Below are 25,764 nucleotides of genomic sequence, written 5' to 3'. Positions count from 1 at the left end.
CTAAAATACAAATCAACAATAAAAGTAAATGTCCATGTTACTATTTAATGAAATTTTTTTTTTTTTTTTTAAATATACTTATAAAAATATAGCTAAATAATATTTTGAAATTTTAATTATTATTATATTTTTATTTAATTTATTATTTATTTTTATATTAATTATGATATATAATTATTACCATATTTTAAAAACTTACCTTAAATATAAATCAATATTAAATGTAAATATGTCATAATTATCTATAAGTTATTATTATATTTTTTTAAAAATATCTTAAATATAAATCAACACTAAATGTAAATATCCATGTCATAATTTATTTCAAGCCATGTCATCAATGTTAGTGTGCCATGTCATAATTTTTCTTTCAAAATTAATGTGGTGATGACACATGTCAAAATCACTTCTCAAATATAGACTAAGGGATTATTCCAAATAATATATTATAAATTAAATATACAAAAATTAGTTATGCGTCCAATATAAATTTTAAAAGGTTTCTCAAACTTTTAATTAAATACACCCTTTAAATTAACCATGATTTTTATTATTCTAAATAATATATTATAAAATTTTAAAAGGTTTGAAAAACATATCTACATTGCCAAAATAGATATAGCTTTCTAAATATATTTTAACAGTGGGGTCAATATTCCTATTATAAATTTTATTTTACCGCAGTAAACTGAGGTCAAATATCATAACATCAAAAAAATTCAGTCGTAAACGTTGATAACTATATATAAAAAGGAATTAAGAAAAAAAATTTCACATATAATATATAATTTGAATTTTAAAATTAAACGTAAACATCACAAGATATATTTAACGAAGTTAAATTCTCCGCGCGAAGCGCGGACCAACCACTAGTATTATAATATTATGAGGTTTTCATTAGAGTTTTTACCACTCAATGATGTTTTAAAATGAGTCCCTCAATTTTTTTTAAAAAACATTTCGAAAATGGTAGATTATTTACAAGATGATGTGTTTAAACAGTTTAGTAATGTTCCATCTATTTCATTTTAGTTGTCATTTTAGATTTGTGCACAAAAATTAAAAAATAATTAATTTTCCATATTTTATATATAAAAATCATTACCTGTACAACTAATCAATCACATTTCAACCAATTAAAAATAGCATATAAAGTTAACAAATTTTGTATTAAAATCATAAAACACACTTATTTAACAACAACTAAATTGAAACTGAGAAAGTAGTCATTTATATTGTGAAAAAATGCCTAGCCAAACTAGATGACGTTAGGGATGACAGTGCCCGGTTGTAAGTGTGTATAAGACCAGAAGCACAAGTCAGGTATATTTTGTTTTCTTAGGTCAAGTATATATCTTGAAGTTCCAGTAAATAATGAAATAACTGTATACTAGGATAAGACATGCGCCTTGCACATGGTGAATTATATAGTTAAAATATAAAATATATAGTATTGACAAAAATTAAGATTTATGAAATGATCAATTTTTTGTATATATGTATATATGTATATAGTTTTAGATAGCTTATATAACCATTTATACATTGGACCGAGAATATTTTTAATTCGAATTATGGATAAAAACTTAAAATATATGATGAATCTGATATATTTTAATATATTTTAACTAGCTTATCGGGAAATAAGATTTATATATTTTCGGTTTTGAAGTTACACTAAACTTTAAAAAGGTTATTTGATTAAAAATATTTATTAAATGCGATTTTACTTAAGGTTAGTGAAAGGCATATTAACCCATTTACATTTAGAAATAAAGTTTAACAATAATTTTTAATGCATATGACATAAATGTATAGTCATGCAACTTGACATATTTAATATAGTTACAAATTTTTTATTCAAGAACATAAAAAACTATTTTACATCAATGTGTTTCCTTTCTTATTTTCTATACAAATTTTTTTTTCAAAGAATTAAACTACTCTCTTCTATATCTTTGAACTTCAACCTCCTTTTTAGCTTTGCTTGGTCAAAACCAATATCTCAAACTTTGAGTTACTTATCCTTCTTCTTTTTAATAATAGAGTTTTATCAATCTTGCCAAAACAGTTGATGGAGATTCCTTTTCTCCATGTGTTCTCCTATTTATCTCCCTCCAAATGTTATGAACAACTGTTTGAAGCATTACCACACATCTCATCATCTCATTGGAATTTTGACAAAATGATATCAAAACCATAGTGTATTCTTGTAAGACCACTTCTATTGGTTAGAGCTTAATAGGTTCTTAAAATTCATTTAATAATTTATTTTGTATTTTACGAAATGTAGAATTTCTATTAATGTAATTTGTTTTGTGATGGTTCAATGGGAACCAATATGAGGGTCTTAAATTTTTTTCTTCTTTTTAGAAATTATTTTTCTTATTTTCGGTTCTACGTCTTTACATGTTTTTAGCTATTAATTTTGATCATTTTAATGTTTATAAGTTTTATTTAAGTGTCATTAGATATTGCATTTGTACATGTTTCATAAATAGGGGGACTGGAAAACACAATTAGAAGTTTTAGGACAGTTTTGAGGATTTTTCTGCACCACACAAAAGTTTTTGAGGTCAAATCGTAATTTGTTAAAAACTCAAGGACGAAAGATGCAAATCAGTAGAAATAAGCCATGGCTGTACGAAAGTTGCAGAAATCTCGATGTTGGAAACCCAGATTCGTCGATCCACCACGCGCGACCCCAATACCAAACGGACATGTATGGGGTTCTTATGGATTCCATAAATCCTATTATGGAAAAATGGGGTTGATCCGTTACGTGCGACCCCAATACGGGACTTCCATCAAATATATCTTCAGTTAGATGAACTTATAAGCAACAATAGAGAGAATACTGAAAGCATCTTTTTTAGAGACGACACGGTTTCGCTTGTGTTTCAGATGCGTTGGAACGCCGACAGGGATGTCGAGCAGGTCGTCAATTCCGAAGTTTTTGGCAAATATCTTGTCTATTAACGAAAATATCATGAATATTCAAAATATCATGAAGTCGCGATGATCTATACTATTAAAAGGGAAGCAGTCTTGAAAAGTCGACTTATACAAGTTGTTTGGACACTTTCCTTTTTTTTTTTGGTCCATCATATTATATGCAACGAAATATTATAATTAACCCCTATTATATAGCAACCAAATAATATTCTCTACTATTTATAAATACATTGTAACCTCTTTTTTAATTCTAATTTTCTCAGACCCACTTATCTTATTTACGTATAATAATACTTTTGGTAAACGTACGTATAATATCTATAACTTATAATACCTACCGTTAATGCTATACCACCAACATCAACACTACTAAAACCAAATTATATGTCGAAGGTTTTGTATCATGTTCTTAGATTGTTATAGGTATTGCAGTATCAAATTAGAAAAATGTCTCAAATTAATTTTAAGGCTCAACAACTTAACAATGTAACTATTGTTAAATGCACACAATATATAATGAAAAAAAGAGAGTAAACTTTGGTATTTTGGTCTTCCGAACATGAATGGATTAATTCCTTCAGATTCTAAATATTTAGACCATCAAGATATTTGAAAATTTTAATTCGGATTTATGTCGATTCTTTTTGGGTCTAGATTGGCACTGATCTATAATTCAAATAACTATAATGTTTGGATGCATGACGATTCTAGGTCTGTTTAGATATCTAGAATCCAAAAAAACTTAAAGTACTCGAAAAAAACATAAATACGTGAAACAAATTTATATCCGAAATATGAACTAAAGAACTGAAAATATCCAAAATTTTAGTCTAATACATGAAGTATATAAAAAATATCATAGCATCACTTTTTAACTTAAAATTATCCATAATAGTGAAAATATATCTTAAATATCCAAATATATCTTATATATGCAAACAGTTTGGGTACTTTGGTAACCGATTGGGTATCAGATAGGACTTGGACCGAACCGAGACATGCAGGTCCAAAAATATATCCAATACGTATTTTTTCTTGGGTCTAGACCCAAACTAAATATGTATTTTCGGATTGGTTTAGGTTCGGTTTTTCGGCTTCAGATAAATTGCATAGTCTAATAAAAAATTATATAAAAATAGTAAATAAACTAATTAAGTTTAAATAAATTTTCTTTTTCGATATAATATGACTTTGTAACATAATAATGTACAATAATCTCAAATACTAATTCACATGAAAATGTGTTTCTGTTTATAATCCAATAAACCCGCGCTTTCGAAGCGCGGATCAAAATCTAGTAATCTATTAACGCAATATATTCGACGTACATCAGGGTTACTCGTATTAATTTTAATACTATGGTTTTCTCAAATCTCCTCTAAGAGTAACACGTAGGATTTTTGACCTCTTAAAAATTTGCCACGTAGGAAGGGGCCTTTCTCAATTAATACAAAAATGAGGTTGTTATTTTTTAAAGTCTTCCCTTTTAATATATAGGAGATAGTTGGTACTAAACGGATCTCCTAAGACCAATATTATCGTGGTCCTTAGACCGAGTCCTAAGCAATATTGGGCCGAAAAATAAATTAAAATGACTGAAATTACAAAGAAACGGAAGTCAATTGTCCTTAACTAAGAAGTTTTTGTGATGTTTTTAATGACAGCTGGCAGAATGCGTTTGGTTGTGGAAGTTTTCTGTTTTTAATTTATGTCCTCAATGTTTTCTTTTAATTGAATAAAATGTTTGTTATAAAATGTTTGTAATTTTCTATGAATTGAATAAAATGTTTGTAATTTCCTTAGGTTTTCAATTTAAATGTTATATGTATTATTTTAAACACATCTTTTATATGTTATTATTTATTAAAATAATTAATTTATTTAAATAAGAGACAACAAAAGGTTTCAGCAATAATCTGTACTTTGTTAAAATCTCTTGACATTGTCCCTAACTATACAAAAAAAAAAAAGCTAAGGAGTCAAATATTTGTCCAAGAAATAATGTTGCTCTAAGAGTGATTTTGACAACTTTGTTGCCAAACTGCTCTGGTTTTGAGAGGTGGTTTTCCCATCTAGGGGAATTGATGGTTACTTACTTGAGCACACAATTGCAAGGAGCCATGCATGGGGATGGTACAAATTAATCTATGTCTCAGTGAATGATTATCATATTCATATATCAATCGTCCACTCTTAATTTGCTGCTTGTTTGACTCGTCATGATGGGTTAAAATTACCTTGAGAAAGATCAGTTGAGTAATGAGAGACTAACCACGAATCAGATTATTGCCTCACAAAAGACTTATTGCATAGACTTTGGTAGTTCGGTTAGACTTGTTCCGTATAAAAACTGCAGTGATAATATTTTGACATGACAGCAAAATCTAGAGGAGAATAATACAACCTTTAGAAAAGTAAGATTTGTTCTGTATATACATTGCAAGTGATATTTTATTTGGAAACGAACCAACTTTCTAAAAAGTAAGAAAATGTGAAACATATTGATGGTTTTTCTTTTCTTTTCGCTTTTTTCAGTTATGTTTTTACACCCAGTGTAAATAAATAAATAAATAAATGATTAACGTGTTGGAAAACATCCCAATATCGCAGTATTTTACTTTTCTTTTTCCAAAACTTTTAATTGACTTGTTTTATAAACAATTCTGTTTTAGGTGTGAATGCCATCTTACTTTCAACCAAAAAGAAAAATGAAGGCCACCGTGTTGGATTTTTTTTTTTTCAGATACCTATCAAATCGACATGGACAAAACTGCATGATTCTTATTTTATGAAACCATCTATCTTATTAAAATATAAGCATTCTGTTGGACCTAACATTTATTTTGTAAGTTTTTAAATTAAATTTATACTTTATAGTTAAACATACATTAAATCACTAATGTTCATTTCTTTATACTACTATCCATGTTTCCAAACAATATACTTATTTCTTTATAATACTATCAATGTTTCCAAACAATATACTTATTTCTTTATACTACTATCAATGTTTCCAAACAGTATATTTTTTATACTACTATCAATGTTTCCAAATAATACAATAATTAATCTTAATTATTTTATATCTATCATTTTCTCTTTAAAATTTTGTAGAAACGTCATAATTTTATAAATTGCAAAATAGTAAACTTTAAAATTTTGATTATAAGATTACAAATTATGAAACTATTACAATTTAAATCCAATTAGATTACATATCGGTCATCCATCAGTTCAATCGGTTAGTCTCGGGTTTTAGTGATTTTTAATATGAATATTTTAAAAACATAAATTGAATTGTCAGATCTCCGGATTAACCGGTATAGTCACAATCGGGTTGAATTTAAAAATACTGATTTAAATACAAAAATATTTTAAATACACACTCTTTAAAAATTACCAAAATATTTGTTAAATTATTAGTAAAATTTTTTATCGTAAAATATCCCGCGCTTCAAAAGCGCGGATCAAAATCTAGTATCTTTTATTTATGTTGACTAAGTCTTCTCACAATTGGATGAAGATGTTTTTCTTTCTCACAATTAGCTAGAAGATTTTAAGTAAAATAAAGGATCATCTATTCCATAACTTTTGAAGATTCTACTTTCTATCTTTATTTGGTCAAAAAGGCTTCACAAATCACGGTCAGCTAAAAATCAGTAAAGAACTTAAATGAAAACAATGAAAGAAAGAAACAATTTCTTTTGTTGCAAGATGACGTTAACGAAGAGGTAAAACAAGGGCGTCGTAATATTTTACTACCCTTTTTCTTTTGTCAAACATATTTTACTACCCTTGATCTTCAAAAGAGTCGTTGCACTAAATACTTATATCTCAGAAGTTACTTAAAAAATTGGGAGTTAATTAGGTACATTGAACTTCATTGTTTGCAAAAAAAAGAAAAGAAGATTAAACACAATACGAGTGTTATTTTCTAACGAAAACATGTTATTATTATCTTAGAAATCATCATTTTTTAAAAAATCACCAAGATTTATCTGAATCACATGTACATTAGAAGTATAGCATCCCAGGTCCCCGACTAAATGTTGTCTTGCTAAACGACTCCATGTTTTTCTTTTGGTAATGATGTTAAAACTAGAAAAAAAAACAAATAGTTACCGAAGCTATCATATAACCAATGTTTTTCTAGTCTTATTTCTATTTTTATTTATGAATTTTATGTAGGCAGTTATTTATAGTCTGTAATATACGTTTATAAGTAATCCACTTTCCATATAGTAGGATGACTACGGATTGAACAGTGCGGAATAAGCGGTTTAACTGCGATACGATTATAACCGTTATAAAAATGTATAAATATATAATATATATAAAGATTTTTATTATTATTAATTGTGGTGCAGGGCGTGACGCTGTTTACCATTCGAAACAATTATATGGACATAATTTATATTGCATGACTAATTAATCCGAAACAAAATCTTGTGTTTTTATTTTTCTATTGCCTATCATCTCGCTATTAGTTAGAAGATGTTGAAAATGAAATAAGGACATAAATGATCTTCTTCCCAATACTTTTTACATATTTTATTTTCAGTCAAGATTTTGTCCGGAAAGCATATGAGATTCACAAATCACACAATGGTCCACTAAACAGAGTGCATTTTACACAAAATTGATTTGAATATTTGATAAAGGAAACTCAAGTGAAAACGATGTCAACAATTAAATAAATGTCCCTTTTGTAGAAAAAAACAATTTCAAGAGAAACTTAAATAACAAGGGATTTTAAAAAAATCCCACAATCTCCTAAAACTCTTGGTTCAATACACTTCTGTTAAGAAAATCTGGTAACAATTGTACATATAAATAAAAGACCAAAGTTCTAAAGGATATACATGTATATATTTTTTCTAATCAACTAGAGTATATTTATATAATTTAATTTAAGAATATATTAAATTCATGGCGTCATTATTTGGATTCGAATTTAATAGATCATTAATATCTTTTATAAAATATAATATTAATAACAAAATTATATTTTATCTCTCTAAATGATTATTTCAGATTTATAAAATAAGATATATTGTTTTGTGATTGTATTATAAAATTGGCTAAATCAACTGGTATAATTTAAGGGACCAAACAATATAAAATGGATATATTATATTAACAAACAAAATAAAGAATCATGATTAAAAATGATAATCGGTGACTATTTTAGTCGACTGATCTACAACAAAAAATAGAGGTAATAACTAAAAATAGAAGGAAAGTTCCACGTCATGAGCGAGTAGTCGCTGTCGGATTGAAAGAAACAGACCAAACAAAGATGTTCGAAATCTTAAAAAAGATTCGGTGCCCAAAGATTTTGACCTTCAGACACAAAATATTATTATGACAAAAATATTTCTTTTTTTTTCCTCTGACAAGTTCCAACACACAACATCACACTTGACCCAATGTAAGATTTTGTTTCCTCTTAAAAGATCTCACCAGCAAAATCCGATCTTCAGAATCTCTCTACTCCAACCCCACCTCTTTATATTTATGTCACCTAACCTAACTTTTCTTTCTAATTCTTCTTACTCCATCAAAGCACATTCATTTCTTAGTTTTTTTCTTTCCCTTCAATTCAAAGCTTCCTCTTCGTTTTATTAGAACCAATCTTCATATCTTTCCTGAGTTAGCAATGGCCGTTGGTGAGGTCATGAGGATGGATATTCCAGCCGGTGGAGATTTAACAGTTACTTCGCCGGAGTTACATGTTCTCGCCGTTGATGATAGTATTGTGGATCGTAAGGTCATTGAGAGATTGCTAAGAATCTCTGCTTGTAAAGGTATATACTAATATCAGTCTCGCGCTCTCTGTGTTTCTTCTTTGAGTGTCTATATACGTGTGAGTTTCATTCTCTTTGCCTATATAATATGTAATCTAATGTTTTATGGGTTTGTTATTTCAGTGACTACTGTAGAGAGTGGGGCTATGGCTTTGCAGTACCTTGGCTTAGATGGAGACAAAGGAGCTTCTGGTCTTAAGGTAACTCCCTTTACACATCTGCTTGGTTACTGATAGATCCTCTAACTAAGGAAAGTAAGATAGACCCCGTGCAACTTTTGCTCTTTGCTTCTTGTCGGAAAAATAATAAGAATGAGACCTTAGTTATTAATTAGTTTGTTATGGTAGTAATTAAGATCTGATTTTTGTTGAAGTCTTTTCTAAACAATTCTGTCTGATATTTCTTATAACAGGATTTGAAGGTGAATTTGATAGTGACGGATTACTCAATGCCAGGACTAACAGGATATGATCTTCTCAAGAAGATTAAGGTAATAATATCAATAATAAATTTTGATTATATGTCTGAAAAAATCTTTGAATAAATCTTATCTAATGCCATATAAATTCCATTGATATGTGTAGGAATCTTCTGTTTTCAGAGAAATACCAGTTGTGATTATGTCATCTGAGAACATCTTACCTCGTATAGAACAGTAAGTGTTTCTGTAAATATGTAAATAATACAAAGTAGTACATCATTTTTTTTCTGTTTACACTATGATCTAAACTATGTGTCTTATCTTGTTCTTCATTTCAGATGTCTGAGAGAAGGAGCAGAGGATTTTCTGTTAAAACCTGTGAAACTAGCTGATGTAAAGCGAATAAAAGAACTTATAGTGAGAAATGAAGCAGATGATTGCAAAACCTTAAGCCATTCTAACAAAAGAAAACTTGCAGAAGACATTGATGATACAGCATCACCACCACCACCATCATCATCATCATCATCATCATCAAGTTCTGATGATTCTTCTGTCGAGGACTTTCCATCTTCAAAACGGATGAAATCAGAGCTTTCTTCTCTGCTTTGAAATATATATAGAGCCAAGACCTTAGCTAATGTCTGTTAATATTCATCATCTATGTTTTCGTTCATTAAATTTTGTTTTGGGTCAATACAAAGACAGTGTTGAGAGTCATCTCACAACTCATGTTTTGTTGGTAAACATAAAAAAAAAGGCAGTTCTTAAAAAGAAATAGTTTGTTTGGTTCCAAAATAACAACCGTTTAAAAATGTTTCACTAATAACACAAGTTCAATGTCAAAATGACTTACAAAAATCATATTCTATTAAAGAAAATCTAAAATCTAAATGGAAAAGTAGGAGATCAGAACAAAATAGTTTTTGATTTATACAAAAACAAATTTATTTGGGGGCACAAAAAATTTCCATTGCATTCTATTATTGAGCTTAAAACACTTATATACACTTTATAGCATTTATTAAAGAAAATTAAAAAAATAGTTGGGGGCGCCTCCCTACGTTGTGCTCTACGTCCGCCACTGCTCACAATTGATATACATGTTATCTAATTTCTGTCAACCGGACATTTGTTAGTATGAAAATGATTATGTATAATTTCTTGATATATTGTTACAAGCTGGCCATGGATGGTTCAAGCTTCAGGATTACGATCAATATGTTATATGTCATCTTGTCTACACTAATTGGAAATACATTGATAAATCCAGATATGACAGGATTGAACATCTACCTCTTGAATATTTTTTTTTGAAAAGAAATATACAAGAGGGTTTGATTCAGAGAGTCTCACCAAATAGTGAGATATTTCAAGAGGATTCTCAATAACTATCCCGATTATTTTTTTTTTTTGCTTTTGAAGATAACTATCCCGATTATTATATAATCATTATTGTCTGTTTTCTACTTGTCTACAAAAAAAAAAAATTATATAATCATTATTAAGGTATTTGAGCAATATAAAAAAAACTACACTACAAGAAAAATGCGTTTTAATAGCAGATGAGGATATCGTTTTTTCCGATTATGCTATGGTTGATATATCCGTGTTTTTAAGATAACGTTTTTATTTTCAGAAACGCTATGATAGAAATGTATATTTAAAAACGCTATGAAAACTTATGATTTAGTAGCAAAACATAATTAAACGTTATGTTTGCCTTTTGAATCCCTAAACCCTAAATAAGATTTTAAACTCTAAACTGTAAATACAAAACTTAACTCTAATGTTTTAACATCAAAACTTAAATTTAATTCTAAATTTTAAATATAAGCTCAAAAATCAATCTTTAAAAAGAAATCTCAAATCTTATATTCAATACCTCCAAACCTTTAACCTTCAAACTCTATACTTTAAAAATCAATTTAATAACATAAATACATGCAAGTTCATACAATCTACCACATAAGACAAAACATTTAATCAAACAAGCTAACACAAAGTATTTGATCAAAGAAAACCAAGTGAAATATTTCAAAATATACAAGAAGATTGAAAATGTTTAATGTTTGTTTGTGGTTTTGTGATACTTGTCTTTGACCCAACGAAAGCCCATAGCAGAGCCAGTCTTGAGCTTCTTTAAACCAGAAGAAGCTACAGCTTTTGTCTTGTCTAAACCTTGTCCCAGTTTCTCCTTATACTTAGCAGTGTTCGAGTTCGATGCAGCACCACCTCCGCTGCTTTGGACGACGGCACCACCGCCAATACGACCTCCTTTGGCGCTATTGTCCCATTGGTCAGCCCACGATGCTCCTCCGTTCATTATATATATCTTCTGGAAAAGCTTTATATCACAGAGATGAATTGGTTTGTAATTTACACAAACTAAAGGAAATTTGATCTCCAAGTTTGTTTTGTGAATATCTTTCGTTTTCTATGATTGTGTTTATATACACAAACCATTTCGTACTTCCAAAAGAACGTGTTTCTACGGTCAAACCTTGTGTACGTGAACAACAACAATGACTTCTTTTGATTTGCTTCTTCTTGAATTCTTTTATTTTTTATACTAATCGTCAACAATCTTCTGGAATATTATACGTTATTATATTATAATACAAAGAATCTCTCGTGAAAGAATAGTCTTACTCATATATTTTATAGAATCATGTATGTACCCATTGAAGAAGCTTCTTCGAATTCACCTCAAGCAAGACCCTTATGGTCAGATATTTGACTTACCAACCTGAAGTTGAGAAAACTCTGGAATTTTTTTCCTTTTCCAGAACAGAAGGATACCAAATTTTCAACAGAAGAGAATGTAAAAAAATGTTGCTCTGCTTTCCGGTTTAGGAGAATCCAAGTCGGGCTTGATCCGATTGCGATTTGGTTGGTTTAGGGCTGGCACAAGGTGAATACTCGTTTATTCCGTGTGTATTTGCTACTTAACTTGTCTTGCATGATAATAATAAAATTTTCTACTTGTACTTGACTTGATAAAAACAAATACTTATTATTTGGAGTACTTGATCAAAAATGACTTACAAGTTATTTGCCCCGCTCCATTACTTGTTATTTAGGAGTATTTGTGAATTATATATGATTACTTGTGAATTATGTAAGAATTTTTCTGAGTATTCAAAAAACACTTAGTAAATAATATTCTATTAGAAATAGATATGAAAATTTGTTTTGTTTATTCTAGTAAAAATAACATGTGAATTATTTTAAACTAAATATTTGTTCATATTTTAAAGAAGAAAAATTAAAAATATATGAATATATATATGTATATATATAAGCATTGTATAATTTTGTGATGATAAAAATGTCTTTTCTAGACAAGTAACAAATAATAACAAAACATATAACAAATATATAAAAAATAATGAGTACTTGTGTCCAATTCTAAATGCAAGTAAACGAAAAGAAATATATGAACATATATTTAATAGATTATATAACAAATAATAAGTAATGAAACAAGTAACGGGGTAAGTAAATAGTTAATACTAAAAATACTAATGATACTTGATACTCAACTTGATCTTGCAAATAATGAGAATTGTCAACTTGTTATCTGCCTTTGACAACACCCGATATTTGAATTTTCAAATCGGATACAAATCAAATAGCGAATTTAAAGTGAGTAACGAGTAATGATGCTGGCTCTCTGCATAGAAGTGCAACCTCACTTCAAAGCTGCAAGTGCGTCATGCTCACGAAAACTCATCACTACCTGAAACTAACATCAGCTCTATACATCAACTTATGCAAGTTTTTTCCTGAAGCTGCTCTGCCTACAAGAACTGAGATTCTGAGAATGCACAACATACATATCATTCCAACGATGCATCCTCAAATCTTGTCCCAGTAACATTCCAAGTAAATCCTGCATTAAATCTAAACAGAGATGCTGCAATCATCCCTTCTCCGCTTACTCTCAACCTTTCTTTGTCCTATAATCTTAACGAACAATCCAACTCAAGACATTCGACTTTTAAAATAGAATGTAAACTGTTGATTATATTCATGTACGTGATGTTTATATACAAGAAAGAGTTCCTATCTTTAAGGAGATTAGGACCACAGATAATTACAACAATAATAATAGTTAACTTTATCTCCAAGGTAGTCCTTATCTTTATAGCTTTCACGATGATGCCAAGCTTCATTGACGGAGATAGCAATAGCAGTATCATTAAAGTTGCTTAGACCTAAAACCAAGGTGAATCTACAACTACAAGACCTTGTTTCTTTCTTTGTTTCTCTATTTCTAGTAGTACATATTTAGAGTCTTAGTCTTGTTTTTCTTCTTTCTCTGGACCTTACTTCGTCTGAAAAGAATAACCAGAGAAAAAGAACAAAATAACAGAGGGATGGCTTTAGAGATGGACGAACTGTGTTTAGGGTTCTTCATCATCCATGTTTTTATTTTTTGTTTGAAATACTCTGTTCTGTGTGTTTTTTTTTGTTGTATGTAAGTTAAAAAGCAAGTCGTGATTCTCAAATGGCTCATCTCAATCAATGGTTGGTGTTTGGTCGGGGTTTATAGGCTTTACTAGTAGTAAATTACTACATCTTATCTTTTGGGGATAAGCTAAAATGTAGTGTGTATCTGGTTCATTACCTCTAATGCCATGATAATGTAATGCTGCCAGTTTCATGAGCCACTTTATTGGGGATAAGCTAAAATGTAGTGTGTAGATTTTTGTTTTCTTTCCCTAGATAATGAGGTAATTAGGTTTAAGCGGATGATTAGCGACAAACATTCAAAGACCCCATTAATGGATACTATCTCTAAAAAAATCCAAAAATTCAGTAATATATACTCCATTCTTATCTGCGATTAACCGTTAATTCAGGTATTTTTGGCCTTCAACCTTAAAATTCAAATTCTATTTCCAAAAATAGAATACTAAATAATAAATGTCATAAACCTCTGTTTTTTTTCTTTTCTTCTTCTGCCACCACCATCTCAATCTTCATGTGTGGCCTTTTTAGATCATCTTCTCTATTCTTGCTCCTCTTCATTTTTCTCTGTGATTGATTCCATCTTTTTATTTTGCAATCACAACAATGTCTAACCGTTCCTTCAAGAACTTCATAGAAGAAGAACTTGGAACATTCCCACATTTCATCATCTACGCTATCCTCGAATGGATCATCATCATCCTCCTCTTCATCGACGGCCTCTTCGCGTTCTTCTCCAACCAATTCGCCAAGTTCTTCAACCTTAGAACCCCTTGTCTCCTCTGCACTAGACTCGACCATGTTCTCGTCAAAACAAACCCTGACTTCTATTACAACGACTCCATCTGCGATTCACACAAGAGGAACATCTCTTCTCTCGCTTACTGTCATGTCCACAAGAAACTCTCCGAGATCAAACATATGTGCGAAGGATGTCTTCTCTCTTTCGCAACGGAGAAAGAATCAGATGTTGATACTTACAAATCTCTTATTGGGATCTTGCATAAGGATCTTGAGCTTCTTATCGATGAACATGAGCTTCAGCTAGCGTTTCCGGTTGCGGGTTCGAAGAAAGACGAAAACTTTCACAGAACTAACAACAAGTTTCAGCAACAGAAACATTGTTCTTGTTGTGGAGAGTTCTTGAAGATCAAAACCGATGATAAACCGAAGAATAACAACCAATCTTTCTTTGCTGGTCCTAGTCCTTCTCCTAGGGTTTCATTCAACCAAAGAACGTTGGACTTATCTAACATCAAGTACTCAGAATTGCCTGAGGAGGAAGATTCTGTTAACACCAAAGGTGCCTTGGGGGACACGGTTGATGATAGAACACCGAGTTTTGTAAAAGGAGGGAACAATAGATTCTTTGGGATTGATTCAGCTCTGAACAGTCCTAGATGGTCTGTTAGATCTATGAAGAAGTCTTTGATTGATCAAAATGGCTCGGAGAGTGAAGTGTTGGATGGAGATTCGATACTTCATCATTTAAAAAGACAGGTTAGATTGGACCGCAAGTCATTGATGGATTTGTACATGGAGTTAGATGAAGAGAGGAGTGCTTCAGCTGTTGCGGCAAACAACGCGATGGCTATGATCACGAGGCTTCAAGCGGAGAAAGCTGCGGTTCAAATGGAGGCATTGCAGTATCAGAGAATGATGGATGAGCAAGCGGAGTATGATCAAGAAGCTCTGCAGTCTATGAATGGTTTGTTGGTTAAAAGGGAAGAGGATATAAAAGAGCTTGAAGCTGAAATCGAAGCTTATAGGTTGAGATATGGACTGTTGAGAGAAGAAGCAGAAGAGTTTCTTGATGAAACTAAACCGGTTTTGGATTCGCCGGTTTGTTCTCCAGATCAAGGAGAAGACTTGGAACACAAGAAAGATTCAGCAGTGGAGCCTAAAGCCAACAATGGTGGGATCATAGAGGAAGAAAGAGGTAAGTGATTCATAGGTTATATGTTTCTTTTTCTAAAAAAAAATCTTGATGTTGAATCTTGCATGCTTTTGTTACAGAAGATGGAAGCAGAAGAGCTGTGTTAGTGAAGGAGATTACAGAGATTACAGAGAGACTAAGTGCTATCGAATCAAAAGGTGAATTGTTGCAGCAAATTTCAGAAGTTTTAGATGTTAGTGAAGGAGAAGCAATTCTATATCAGATATCTCAAAATCTGCATATGCTTCGTAGTTTCATTGAAATGCCATCAGAATCATGAAATCTTGTTTATTTATATTTCTTCTTTTATGATCAGAAGAAATACAAAAAACAACATCCTTGTATCAAAATCTGTATACTGAAATTATTTTATTACAGCAAATCTTTTCTCTGCCTTTCTTGTTTCTTACTTTCAATTGGTTGAATCTTTCTTAGAAGATTCTGAAACTTTTACCCTGACGCCGGTTAATTGTTTTTACTATTTTAAAAATGTTTTTCTTATAATGAAAATGTCATTTGAACAAACTAATAGAGACTTGACCTGGCCAAAATGTTAATTAAACATAACCTATCTAGATTCTTACCAACTAATTTATTTCAACCAATGAGTTCAGTAGAGTACTAAGAACTTCTCTGAACTTTTCCTCTTTAACATAAAGTCATTAGCTCAATCTTGAAATCATAATGTATTTTATGACTAAGCAGAAGACAAAGATAGTTTAACCAATAAATTTGAAATATTCTTACAACACAATCAATTTAAAACTTAAGAAAGCAGACTTATAAAGAGAACAAGTCAAAAGAGATTTTTACCAAAAGACCAAGAATAATCACTATATATATACAAAACAGAGGATGCTCTGTTTTCATCATTCTCAATAGCAATGGCTTCTCTTTTCAGTTCTTTCCTTCTAACGCTATGTCTCTTCGTGATCCCATCACTCTCATCTGATCCTGACCCTTTACAAGACTTTTGCGTTGGCGATCTCAGAGCTTCTCCTTCCATCAACGGCTTCCCATGCAAACCATCAGTCTCAGCATCTGACTTCTTCTTCTCCGGCTTAGCCGGTCCTCTAAACACCTCAAACCCTAACGGCGTAGCCATTTCCCCCGCTAACGTCTTAACGTTTCCGGGTCTAAACACTTTAGGACTTTCCATGAACAACGTTGAGTTCGCTCCGGGAGGTGTGAACCCTCCTCACTCGCACCCGCGTGCAACCGAAGTAGGAGTTGTGATCGAAGGTTCGGTCTTTGTAGGGTTCTTGACAACGAACAACACTTTGTTCTCGAAGGTTATCAATGCCGGAGAGATGTTTGTTGTCCCTAGAGGTTTGGTTCACTTCCAGTGGAACGTTGGTAAAGGTAAAGCGCGTTTGATAACCGCTTTTAACAGTCAGCTTTCAGGAGTAGTGGTTCTGCCTAGCACTTTGTTTGGTTCAGTGCCTGAGATTCCAAACGCGGTTTTAACCAAAACGTTTAGGACTGATGATGCAACTGTGAACAATCTCAAGTCCAAGTTTGCTGTTTGAGTCTTTTGATTTATGTTTTCTGAAAACAATATTTCTCAACTGATTCTATAGCAATACTCTGATACACTGATATGTAATAATAAGTATTAATAATAATAATAATAATAATAATAATAATAATAATAATAATAATAATAATAATAATAATAATAAAAAGTATGAATAATCCGAAACTAAACATGAAATAAGATTCATCTATTTGTATTTTTTTTCTCTTCTCTATTACAATCTTTCTTGTGAAGAACTTCACTCCAGCCGTTAACATTAATTCAGAGAACTCATTCTTGAACAAGTTGTCTATTTCTTTGAGATTGATTTGTTGATTCTCTTAAAGTAAAACTCTTGAGGCTGTAAACAGTTCTTTCTCCCTTAATTAATCTATTTTGAAAAGACTTTCTTAACAATCATAAAGATACCTTCAAGAGATGGTATTTAATTAATTTCAAAAACCAACTCTATAATTTACAGTCTTGACAGCTTACTCAGTTATCAAATCTTCCTACGTTTTCAACGGATGGTATTCAATCATACAATCAAGACTTTAGACATTAGTTTTGAGTCAAGTTGCAAAACCTTTTGAACTGATCGATGATAAAACAGTGAATAATCTCAACTCTTAGTTTTCTATTTGACTTATGTTTATGATCAAACCTTTCTCAGCTTAAAACGATAATTGAAAAATCGAAGACTTGCAGGAAGCAATTGTTTCGGCCTTTTAGATTATTCCTTATTTAGTAGTTTGGGGAGAATAAGAGAGATAGACTGTAAATAGAATATGTTGATAAAAAAAGACTGTATATAGAAAGGATTGTCCAAATAGCTAGGGAATCCCGAGAACAAATCTTTCTCTTTAGCTATAATGGATTCAACGAACCCATTGCTCGAAGATTCTTTTTCGATTTGAGAAGCTTGAGTTGGTCTATTAGCTACTTTAGCTGCTGCTACCTCAGAGAACTCATTACCGTCTAGTTCTTGATCAGGATGATTCTGTTGATTATCATGGAAGGTTTCTTGGTCAAGAAGAAGAAAGAAAGGCCAGGTGAAGTTAACCTCTGAACTCATTACTTTGACTTGGTTTGATGTCTCGGTCATAAGCTGAATCATCAGGTTGTTGTAGATGAAAATCTTCGTTGAGCGAGTGATTATATCCAATATATCCGATATGATTCAAAGGATTAGGGTTTAGGGTTCCACCACAACTGATGTTGCCGTATTCAGCAAGCACATGAGAAAAAGGACAGTGAGTGACATGATCTATCCCCATTTAAGACAGTTTCCTCTTTAGTTTTGAGTTCCAGACCATCTTCACTTCTTCTGTAAATGTTGTGCAATAAGTGTCCATCTAAAGCCACTCAAATATTCATCAGAATCTACATACGTTTTTTCCCGAGTAGTTTATGATATATACAACCTGCTTCCCGTTGCCTCATGCATCTTGATGATCATAACTTCTTCTTCAGGAATAAAGATCTCATGCTTAGTTACTGAATCTTCATCAGTCTTTCTCACTCTGCAACTCTTCCCACATCTCCTACGTGCTATAAATGTTCGAACACACATATATCATGTAAACATCAGAAATTTTAAAAAGATAGAGAGGTGTTTTGTAACCTATTTTCTTTGGACTTGCGGTTTCGTTGATGCAAACGCAAACGCAAACTTTTGAGCGACTTTTTCTTCCTATGTCCATGTTGAAAGCAAATTTAAAATTAGCTTGAATGCCAAGCAAAACTAAAATTATTTGAAAAAAGGAAATATAGTTTGTTTAGGAAGTTATCTAAATAAGTTAAGTTTAGAGGGATTAAGAATATTGAGTCTCTATATAAGAAGATGCTGAGTTGTAGCATAAGCTTATGAGTTGAGAAATTGAGTTGTGAGAGCTTAAGATTTTTGAGTAATTTTTCTTTAAGATTAAGAAAGAGAGATTCTTTATACTTGTTACACAATCTTTGAGCTCTATATTTGGTATCAAGCTTCTAGGGATCGATCTTTAACACACAAGGAAATCAATACACGAGACATGTGTGATATTACAACGGTGATAAGCTGTCCTATGTTAACAACAACCAACTACACCGTATGGGCAATCCGGATCAAAGTCTTGTTAAAGGTTCATAAGGTTTGGGATGTCATTGAGAATGAATCACACGACAGTGGTAAGAACGACATGGCAATGGCTCTACTTTTCCAATCCATACCCGACACACTGATCCTGCAAGTTGGAGAATTGGATACAGCGAAAAAGGTATGGGAAACTATTAAAGCAAGGCATATGGGAGCTGAGAGAGTACGAGAAAACCGTCTACAAACACTCATGGCTGAGTTTGATAGACTAAAGATGAAGGACAGTGAAACCATAGACGATTTTGTCGGTAAAATTTCCGAGATCTCCTCGAAGTCAGCCGCTCTGGGAAAAAACATTGATGAATCCAAACTGGTTAAGAAGTTTCTCATATGTCTACCTAGAAAGAAATATATTCATATAGTTGCTACTTTAGAACAAGTGTTAGATCTTAACACTACTACTTTTGAGGATATTATTAGACGTGTGAAGACATACGACGAACGAGTTGCAGAAAAGGAAGAAATACAAGACAATCAAAGTAAACTAATGTTTGCAAACTCCAAAGCGCAGCCTCAACAATATCATCAACAGAATCGTGACTATAATGGGTATTATGTATAATCTACTTTTCTTTACTTTGCCACATCTTTGGTTTTAACTGTGGTTTCTTTAGTAATAATAACAAGAAGATCAATCTTGAGTCTTTTATGATAATAATAATCGCAAGTTTATGTAAATCATACCCATTATGCTAAACATGTATAGCATAACGAACTGTGCTTCCCTTGGAGGCCCATCTTGTTCACGCACATAAATGAAAGAAGCTGCATTTGCTCTATAATCCATATTTTTTTTAATTTCATGGTAACTTCAAATGGGCACATGGGACAACGCAACAAGATTCTCATCTTTCGATGGGTTGCCATTTGCTCATTGTTCCATGGACCATAATATTCACATTCAGGAAAGTCTCAAAGCTGGGTCGTTTGACCAAAATCAAAGAGACCTTGAACGCGTTCTCATGGTTAACACAAAAGTTAAGACAAAATTAATTGTACATTAATAATAATTCCATAACATTAAACAGTTCTTAGGAATCTCTGGTTTCACCATCTTCATTGTTTCTCTTTCAGGGTAACCAAAAATAAATGACTAACCTAATCTAGTACACACACCTCTTCTTAGGCCTCTCCAGTCTCCAACATACTCCACTTCACTTACCTCAGCCGAAATTAACTTTAAAACAGAAAGGCAGATATAACTGAATGCAGAACAGCCAATGAAGTATCTCTTATCGTTTTAACTTTTCTCTGGAAGGTGTTTATGCCAGAAACAACCGGAGAGAGGCCTTTGTCTATTAATTGTCTGTCTTATCGTCATCCTTCAACACTGTACTAGGACCATCATCAAAACCGGACACAGGAGCAAGCTCGTTTAGGTCAAGGTAATGCCTTTTGCCTAATACACCCTCAACTTCTTCTTGGTCTGTGCCATTTGACTTGTTCAGTTGATTATTATTCTCTGTACCATTTGCTGTCCCGGCATTATCATTGACCTCTCTGGGCTCTTCTTCTTCCTCCTCTACTTCTTCAGCAGAATTTGTTTCTGGGTCATCTGCAATTGCATTTTCTTCAGGGTCATCTGCATTTTCTTCAGAGTCCTCACTTCCCATCGTGAAATCCCCATTCCCTGATTCATCAGAGTCTTCATCTGGATCTGGCTCTACCAATCGCTTACGTTTTGCAGCTCCTGCTGCTGCTTCATTGTCTGATTCCGAGAGCTCATATTGTTGGTAATCGATTCTTGTGGCTCTTTTACTACGCCTCAGGCCTGGCCGGGAACCATTTGACCTTGATCTTAACTTGGTTCCTCTCCTTGGCATTTTCCTAACCCTTCGGGGTTCATCACTATCTTCTTCGCTAGCACTTGGAGAATCTTCCTCTTCCTCTTCTTCTTCTTCTTCTTCCTCGTACTCGGCATTGTCTTCATCCCATTTGTACTCTTCATCTCCTTTCTCTTCCTCTCCCTCGGAACCACTAGAAAACTTCTTCTGTTTACGCTTCCTCAGATATTCATCATCATAAACTGCTTCCCCAACAATGTCATCATCGCTTTCAGATTCTACATGATTGTCTGGAACCGTTTCAACAAAGTCCGTTGCTGAATACCGCTGGGGCCGTTGTCTGCGCCTGTTACTGTCACGACATTGTACTCAGTTAGTTCCAATTAAATTTTCAAAAGGGGAATAGAAAAGTTCACTGCGTCTTGCCTTCTGTCCAAGGATTCATCTCTCTGCTCATCGAACTCATCACCATCAGCAAAATCAGAAGAGCTACCAGATGCTGTATCGTTCACAGGTTCAGCAGGGTGGCTTGAACTTGTTGATCTGCCATTCACAAGAGAGTCCAATCTAGCTGATTCTCTTCTGTGGAGAAAAGGTTCTTCTGATGGATGTTTCTTCCTGAGATAGTTTTATCAAAACAAGCAGAATGTAAGAGGTAACATATATGTAATAGTCACCAGATAACACGTTTAAGAAAACCAACAGCAGAGTGGTTCAATGAAAGCGAAACTCAAGACGTACGTTGATATATTGATAGCTTCGTTTATCGACCTATCATAATCATCTGCAATAATATCAAACGATTAGTAAGGCTCTTCAACCCAGTAGAAACGAGCTGGATATCTAATCAGGTAAATATGGGAAACACAAATACAAGCACGGGGCATCATGAATTCCCAACAAGGTCATAAACTTACCAAAAGTGTATCTAACTGGCTTCCTATCACGGCGAGAACGACCACCACCAACACCGTCAACAACCAAATGGTTATCAAGGAGAAGAGCCTGTCTATGTTGCTTTTTCAACAGTTTCTCTTTCCTCTGACACAACAGAGAGAGAGAGAGAAAAAAGAAATAAATTATAACATTTGTGGATGCGATTGATAATAAGTATCGTGAATTCAGTAGTAGAGAGGAAATTGGAACCTTGTGTTCTTTTTCTATCTCAGGAAGCATATCTCTCGTTAACTTCTTCCCCAGAGAAATTTCAGCTCTACTACTACTTGAATTAAGTTTTTCCTGCAAAACAAAGACACACAGCATCTCAGTCAGCAGCAAAGACATACACAGCTATATATCTATCATCTCAGATTCTCAGTCCTTCAGAGAAGCAAAGCATCAATTGGCAGTCAAAAACAAAAGAAGTAATATAAGTTTCAACAGAATAGCATAGGGTCTCTAGTCCCATGAAACTGTAACAACATTGCCCCAAAGGAACTCTAAGCCAGTTCTTAGCAATGCAATTTTCTTTAACTCAATTCACTTACAATCACCAAAGAGATCGACGATATTTACAAGCACTCAAAAGATATGCACCACGTTCAACATATTATAGAGTATAATTCCCATGTTTAGCATCTGTAAAACTCCAATAGTAAAGAAGATAAATTTGAGCGCATAGATAGCACTAGCCATCACGCTATCTAACCATCACAACCACATCAGAGCCAAGCAACCATATTGCATTGAGAGAAGATAGCAATATTGAACTATCCTAAGCAATTCAGAATAATTGATATAGTAGAGACTTACAGAAACATCTTGGAATTCATCGAAATTTGTTGCAACAGTTTCCCATTGGTATGTTACGTTAGGAGGAATCTTGGAACCCTTCGTTTTGACCTTAACCACCTCTGCCTTCCTTATTTCCCGATATAAACGGTGACCAATTGAGGAATCATCCTCATACCTTAAATAAGAAACAAACAGATTCTATCAGAAATATGCAAACAAGGGAGCCCTATTTATGCCTTGCATTTGCCACATACCAAAAATTAACTCCATGTGAATCACCCCCAACGCGACCTTTGCGAAAAGTTGACAGATGAACACCAGTTTTAACAGAGTTGTCAATGTAGCTCCTGATATCATCTTGCTGTCGAAATTCACAAAACCCATTGAAACCGTAAGTGTTATAACGATCTGGTTTCATTAGCATCGCATCAGCGAGCTCCAGAGCTTAATAGAGAACATCATAAAAGTGTACATTTACGGAGTAAAACATAACGAAAAATTCATTATCAACTGCAAACAGATTGGCATACAGCAGCAACAATACCTCAACACGAATATCACATAAAGCTTTCAAAATGACCACACGAATGGCTGGATCAAGAGATTTGTACACTTCAGTCTCCCGCCTACAAGATTAAGATGAGAATCTCAAAAATGCTTCCTAGTCAGTTACCATGAGATTCAAAAAACTAAAACAACTCACCCTTGCGAGGCAACAATAGGAAGGTCCCCTTCAGCGACCTAAGCAAGCAGGTCAAGGTCATTTCAGAACATGATAATAATGCAAAAAAATGAACTTCCAAAATAAGATCAAAGCTGTTAACGATCATTACCCAATGCCAGCAATCTCTTATTTTCCTGCACAAGACAGTGACCCAGGTATCACGAGTGAGAGCCATTCGAGTTACAGGAGGAATGGCCTGCAAAAATTGAAAAAGAGATAATTAGTATATTGCTCACAGAGAGAAACTGTTTTCCACATTAATGGCAGTAAAGAATATATCCAATACCAAATCATCCACACAAAAAGGATCTAAATGAGATCTGCACAACAATTACATATCATGATATCATTAAAGACAATGATCAAGGATTTCAATTAGGGAACTCTAAAGTGACTCAAAGCGTTTCAGATAAATTAGTGATCCTAAAGTGGATAGCACAAGCCTATAAGGTGGTGTCCACGAGTGAAGCTAGCAAAAACATTAAACAGCTAAACCTTTAATAGAATCTGATCATTCAATACGCTAACAAAAGCTTCCTACCACTAATTATTATACTATATAAGAGCCCACATGAGAGTACCAGAACACGCTGGTATGACAACGAGTTCCGCTCATATAAATGAGACAAACTCTCCAAAGTACATTGAAGTTAAAGCTAACAGAAACCAAAACAAAACGGAAAGACTTAGCAAAAAGCATCAATAAGACGAACAAAGGATGGCCAAAGCAGCAACCTTTAGGAGAGGAATATGAATGTCACTTAAAGTATCGTTAGGATTCAGCAAAGCCGTTTCAAACTCCTCCGCCGAAAACTCCGCATTGATCTTCAAAAGCGGCCTAAAAACCTTCACCATCCAAAAAGGAACAAGCTTTAAGGAAAAACACAAAACTCAGAACTGAAGAGAAGACAAGAGAGAGAGAGAGAGAGAGCTGACATGCAAGAAGTTGAGCACGGAAGCAAGTTCCCACATTGACCTAAGATTCCACCGCGGCATCTGCGAAGGCTCCGGTGGCTGGACAAGAGAAGTAACGAGTTTACCAGAACTCCCTCCACCGCCGCATTGCCTCAGAGCATCATCATCAACATCATCCTCCTCCTCCTCTTCATCGTCTTCTTCTTCCTCCACCTTCTCCTTTGGTCGATGCTCCTTCTTAGGCGGCCTGAACTTTCTCTCAGCCGCCTGCTGCTCTTGAAGCCGCTGCTGCGCCCTAACAGTGCAGGCGCGCGACGGCCTCGTTCTCCTGAGCGACGCGGTCTCCTCCCCGTGAATTTTGGTATCGGTGACCGGCGAAGCATCGCCGGCGGGAGAGCGGTGGTTGCCGGGGTCAGGGACGGCATCGGAGGTGGAACCCATCCGGAGATCGAAATTAGGGTTTTTGATTTAATCGAAGGCGGCAGTTAATTTAGATTAGATTCGATTGTGAGAGGGAATCTAAAAGCCAAATCGGTACGATGGGAGGACGAAGGGGAGCGTCGACTGGTGTTTGTTGGATGTAAACGTTGTCGTTTTGGGGATGTTGGAGAGAAGAAGAAGAACAAGGAGACAATCTTGAGGAAAATAAAAGGATGGTAAATTTTGTGTCAATGTCTCTCTCTCTCTCTCTCTCTGAAGTGAATGGTGAGGAAAAACGACTCAGCGAGTGAAAAAAAAAACTAGAGGCGAGGAGAAATAGGTGCAAACAAAGCTAGGGCTCTCGAGATATTTATATCAGATTTTTTTTTTAAGACAAGGAAAAGGAATGATGATGTGGCTACAAATTATGTAATTTTACTGTTATATACATTTTTATAAAATTATAGCAAATTTGACCAAAAACAATTAGAGCAATTCTTGAGCTGAAAAAAAAAGAGTAGAATGTAGCTGGTAATTGTAAAATATCAGAACTTTTTAAAAGTATGAAAATATTTCTGAATGACATAATTTTGTAGTTTTACAAGTGATAAAAAACCACGAGTATTAAGATTAGTAAAACTAACATGGTTTTAAAAATCTTGAATGTAAAGTAACTCTCTGTTACATAAATAAAATGATTTGGGATATTTAACTAGATACGATTAACATGACAATTGACAGTTGAAGTACCTCATTAAAAGGCTGCATTATTAAAATGTAAAGCAAATGATCTCTCAGTGGCAACGATGATCATTAATGACCTTTTTAATTAGGTCCAGGGAGATAAAGTGAGATCTTGACATTTGTTCTTACGTTGATGCTACATTTATGTCACACAACGACTAAACTCCGTAGACTAATTCAGGACAATTCTACATT

General features: G+C 33.2%; 5 protein-coding genes and 1 pseudogene across 7 annotated transcripts; 3 read left to right on the top strand and 3 right to left on the bottom strand.

Moving 5' to 3' along the window:
- Positions 1–8,461: 8,461 nt before the first annotated feature.
- LOC108826386 (two-component response regulator ARR7) lies at positions 8,462–9,961 on the top strand. The gene is made up of 5 exons (XM_018599806.2): positions 8,462–8,762; positions 8,886–8,962; positions 9,175–9,252; positions 9,347–9,417; positions 9,522–9,961. Exons 1-5 carry the CDS (start codon positions 8,615–8,617, stop codon positions 9,793–9,795), a joined length of 648 nt encoding a protein of 215 aa, XP_018455308.1. The 5' UTR covers positions 8,462–8,614; the 3' UTR covers positions 9,796–9,961.
- A 1,116-nt stretch (positions 9,962–11,077) lies between these two features.
- On the bottom strand, positions 11,078–11,617 carry LOC108826490 (uncharacterized). The gene has a single exon (XM_018599899.2). It carries the CDS (start codon positions 11,507–11,509, stop codon positions 11,249–11,251), a length of 261 nt encoding a protein of 86 aa, XP_018455401.1. The 5' UTR covers positions 11,510–11,617; the 3' UTR covers positions 11,078–11,248.
- A 2,578-nt stretch (positions 11,618–14,195) lies between these two features.
- On the top strand, positions 14,196–15,985 carry LOC108826286 (probable myosin-binding protein 5). 2 transcript variants are annotated; one of them, XM_057009190.1, is made up of 2 exons: positions 14,196–15,598; positions 15,679–15,985. In XM_057009190.1, the coding sequence occupies exons 1-2, from the start codon at positions 14,266–14,268 to the stop codon at positions 15,873–15,875; spliced, it is 1,530 nt and encodes a 509-aa protein (XP_056865170.1). In that variant the 5' UTR covers positions 14,196–14,265; the 3' UTR covers positions 15,876–15,985. The 2 variants fall into 2 exon arrangements, with proteins under 2 accessions (XP_056865170.1, XP_018455204.1); XM_018599702.2 differs by having other exon boundaries at positions 15,676–15,985.
- Positions 15,986–16,418: 433 nt separating this feature from the next.
- Positions 16,419–17,368, top strand: LOC108854527 (germin-like protein subfamily T member 2). The gene has a single exon (XM_018628121.2). The coding sequence runs from the start codon at positions 16,480–16,482 to the stop codon at positions 17,122–17,124; it is 645 nt and encodes a 214-aa protein (XP_018483623.1). The 5' UTR covers positions 16,419–16,479; the 3' UTR covers positions 17,125–17,368.
- Positions 17,369–17,844: 476 nt separating this feature from the next.
- Positions 17,845–18,684, bottom strand: LOC130496849 (transcription factor MYB35-like; annotated as a pseudogene).
- A 1,542-nt stretch (positions 18,685–20,226) lies between these two features.
- On the bottom strand, positions 20,227–25,162 carry LOC108810969 (DDT domain-containing protein DDR4). Of its 2 annotated transcripts, none has more exons than XM_018583039.2 (12): positions 24,427–25,162; positions 24,226–24,336; positions 23,600–23,686; positions 23,470–23,507; positions 23,311–23,392; positions 23,021–23,127; positions 22,785–22,941; positions 22,179–22,271; positions 21,950–22,073; positions 21,774–21,816; positions 21,459–21,650; positions 20,227–21,384 (listed from the first exon to the last, which is right to left on the bottom strand). In XM_018583039.2, the coding sequence occupies exons 1-12, from the start codon at positions 24,844–24,846 to the stop codon at positions 20,547–20,549; spliced, it is 2,292 nt and encodes a 763-aa protein (XP_018438541.1). In that variant the 5' UTR covers positions 24,847–25,162; the 3' UTR covers positions 20,227–20,546. The 2 variants fall into 2 exon arrangements, with proteins under 2 accessions (XP_018438541.1, XP_018438550.1); XM_018583048.2 differs by having other exon boundaries at positions 20,227–21,378.
- Between the last annotated feature and the right edge of the window lie 602 nt (positions 25,163–25,764).

The sequence above is a fragment of the Raphanus sativus genome, chromosome 1, assembly GCF_000801105.2.
Source record: "Raphanus sativus cultivar WK10039 chromosome 1, ASM80110v3, whole genome shotgun sequence".
NCBI classification, from domain to species: domain Eukaryota; kingdom Viridiplantae; phylum Streptophyta; class Magnoliopsida; order Brassicales; family Brassicaceae; genus Raphanus; species Raphanus sativus.
Note: the sequence above shows the minus strand (reverse complement) of the source record. Positions and strands in the feature narration are given on the sequence as shown.

Coding starts and splice junctions, on each gene's coding strand:
- LOC108826386 (XM_018599806.2), top strand. CDS start 8,615: ATGGCCGTTGGTGAGGTCATGAGGATGGATATTCCAGCCGGTGGAGAT. Junction 8,963..9,174: donor AAGGAGCTTCTGGTCTTAAG/GTAACTCCCTTT, acceptor TTCTTATAACAG/GATTTGAAGGTGAATTTGAT. Junction 9,253..9,346: donor ATCTTCTCAAGAAGATTAAG/GTAATAATATCA, acceptor TGATATGTGTAG/GAATCTTCTGTTTTCAGAGA.
- LOC108826490 (XM_018599899.2), bottom strand. CDS start 11,509: ATGAACGGAGGAGCATCGTGGGCTGACCAATGGGACAATAGCGCCAAA.
- LOC108826286 (XM_018599702.2), top strand. CDS start 14,266: ATGTCTAACCGTTCCTTCAAGAACTTCATAGAAGAAGAACTTGGAACA. Junction 15,599..15,675: donor GATCATAGAGGAAGAAAGAG/GTAAGTGATTCA, acceptor CTTTTGTTACAG/AAGATGGAAGCAGAAGAGCT.
- LOC108854527 (XM_018628121.2), top strand. CDS start 16,480: ATGGCTTCTCTTTTCAGTTCTTTCCTTCTAACGCTATGTCTCTTCGTG.
- LOC108810969 (XM_018583039.2), bottom strand. CDS start 24,846: ATGGGTTCCACCTCCGATGCCGTCCCTGACCCCGGCAACCACCGCTCT. Junction 23,128..23,310: donor TATGTGATATTCGTGTTGAG/GTATTGTTGCTG, acceptor GAATTTCGACAG/CAAGATGATATCAGGAGCTA. Junction 22,272..22,784: donor ATGAATTCCAAGATGTTTCT/GTAAGTCTCTAC, acceptor TTTGTTTTGCAG/GAAAAACTTAATTCAAGTAG.